A 1,434-nucleotide genomic window follows, 5' to 3' on the forward strand; every position below is an offset into this window, starting at 1 on the left:
CCCGCCCCGGCCGGGGCCAGGCGCAGCCATACCCACGGCTGCGTGTGACCCGAGGCTGTCCCCTGCGCCTCCCCTGCAAATAAGCTTCCTATTTATTATCTCTTTGTTTTCTTGCTGGCAAGAAATGAATGACGACTGAGGCGTGGGCCGGAGCTCGGCCCGAGCTGCGCGGGGCAAGCGAGCGCGCGTGCGCGGAAGGGATGGGAGCCGCTGGGAAGCAAAGTTCATCGGGCCAATAAAATAAGCTCGTGGGTTGATGCGGGTACCACGTCTCTTTGCAAAAAAACCAAAACACACCGCCGTCCTCCAGGGATGGCAGCCCAGCAGCATCTGCCCAAGCCGCAGTGGGCAATGGCTGGCGCGGCTGCCACAGCCCCTGCGGGGGAGTGAGGTTTGGGCATGTCTGCGGCGTGACATGGTGGTTGTCCCTCAGCTCAAAACAGGGTTTCAGCCTGAAACTGGATGGGGTCTGAAGTGGAGCTCCTGACGGGTGAGGAGAGGGATGGGGAACACCCAAAGGTGCAAGGAGGGCCTGGGCCATGCTGAAAGGCACCGCACACCTCCAGCGATGCTCCAGAGTTGACTGCGCTCGGCCCCAGGGGTGCCCCCAGTAGCTCTCCAGCCCCCAACCCTGGGCCGGGGGCAGCAGGCTGCCCTGGAGCCCCCCAGTTCCCACCAGATCCTCTTCTCCAGCCCCAGCTGCCTTTGCTCCAGCTCTGCTCTCTCCTTCCATCCATCCTATTTTGATGCCCTGCGGGTGTCAGATGGGATGGAGCAGGCCCTGGAAAGGCCCCAGGGGAGGGGATGGTGGGAAAAGAAGCAGGGGAGGGGGCCCTGGGGAGCTTGCAGCCCCCAGCAGCAGGAGGAGGAGCCCATCCTGCCCTTGGGCTTCTAAAGGATAAAGCCTTTGCCTGAACAGGGGCTTGAACCCTGGACCCTCAGATTAAAAGTCTGATGCTCTCCCAGCTGAGCTATCCAGGCTCACATTTGGGGATTTGGGGGATGTTCAGGATGGCCACTGAGGACCCCACTTCACTGTCTCACCAGAGGGTTAATAAGGGGACTCATTTTGACCTCTTCCACCCCCACGCTGTCCCAACGAGGACACCACACCTGAGGACATCCTCCCAGGAGGAGGACCACCACCAGGACCTCTACCCTGCCCTGGCACCTCTCCTGGGGGGAGGATTGGGTCACCAAGGGGAAGGGTGATGCACAAGTGCCAGGTCTATCCCCTGGGGATGGCCAAAACCCAGAGTGACCAGGAGGAGGAGGAGGAGGAGTAGGAGTACAGCCCCAGTGGCCTGGGAAAATCATAACGCAGCAGCAGAAAATCACATCCTGGCAGCGGTGGGCTCTGGACCGGCCTTTCCGCAGCCCAGTGCCGGCTCCTCGGCCAGCTCAGCTGCGCTGCCCACACACCCCGGGCTCAGC

The 1,434-nt window shown here is 62.0% G+C and overlaps 1 protein-coding gene and 1 non-coding gene across 2 annotated transcripts in view; one reads left to right on the forward strand and one right to left on the reverse strand.

Moving 5' to 3' along the window:
• Positions 1 to 764: 764 nt before the first annotated feature.
• Positions 765 to 1,434, forward strand: part of SETD6 (SET domain containing 6) — a 7,622-nt gene continuing 6,952 nt past the window's right edge. Inside the window, exon 1 of the mRNA XM_009883260.1 lies at positions 765 to 871. Within this exon, the coding sequence (XP_009881562.1) occupies positions 765 to 871 (107 nt within the window). The remainder of the gene's footprint in view (positions 872 to 1,434) is intronic.
• Positions 909 to 981, reverse strand: TRNAK-UUU. Its single transcript has one exon. It is a non-coding gene; the product is annotated as a tRNA-Lys (tRNA).

The sequence above is a fragment of the Charadrius vociferus genome, unplaced genomic scaffold (assembly GCF_000708025.1).
Source record: "Charadrius vociferus isolate BGI_N301 unplaced genomic scaffold, ASM70802v2 scaffold964, whole genome shotgun sequence".
Lineage (NCBI taxonomy): Eukaryota > Metazoa > Chordata > Aves > Charadriiformes > Charadriidae > Charadrius > Charadrius vociferus.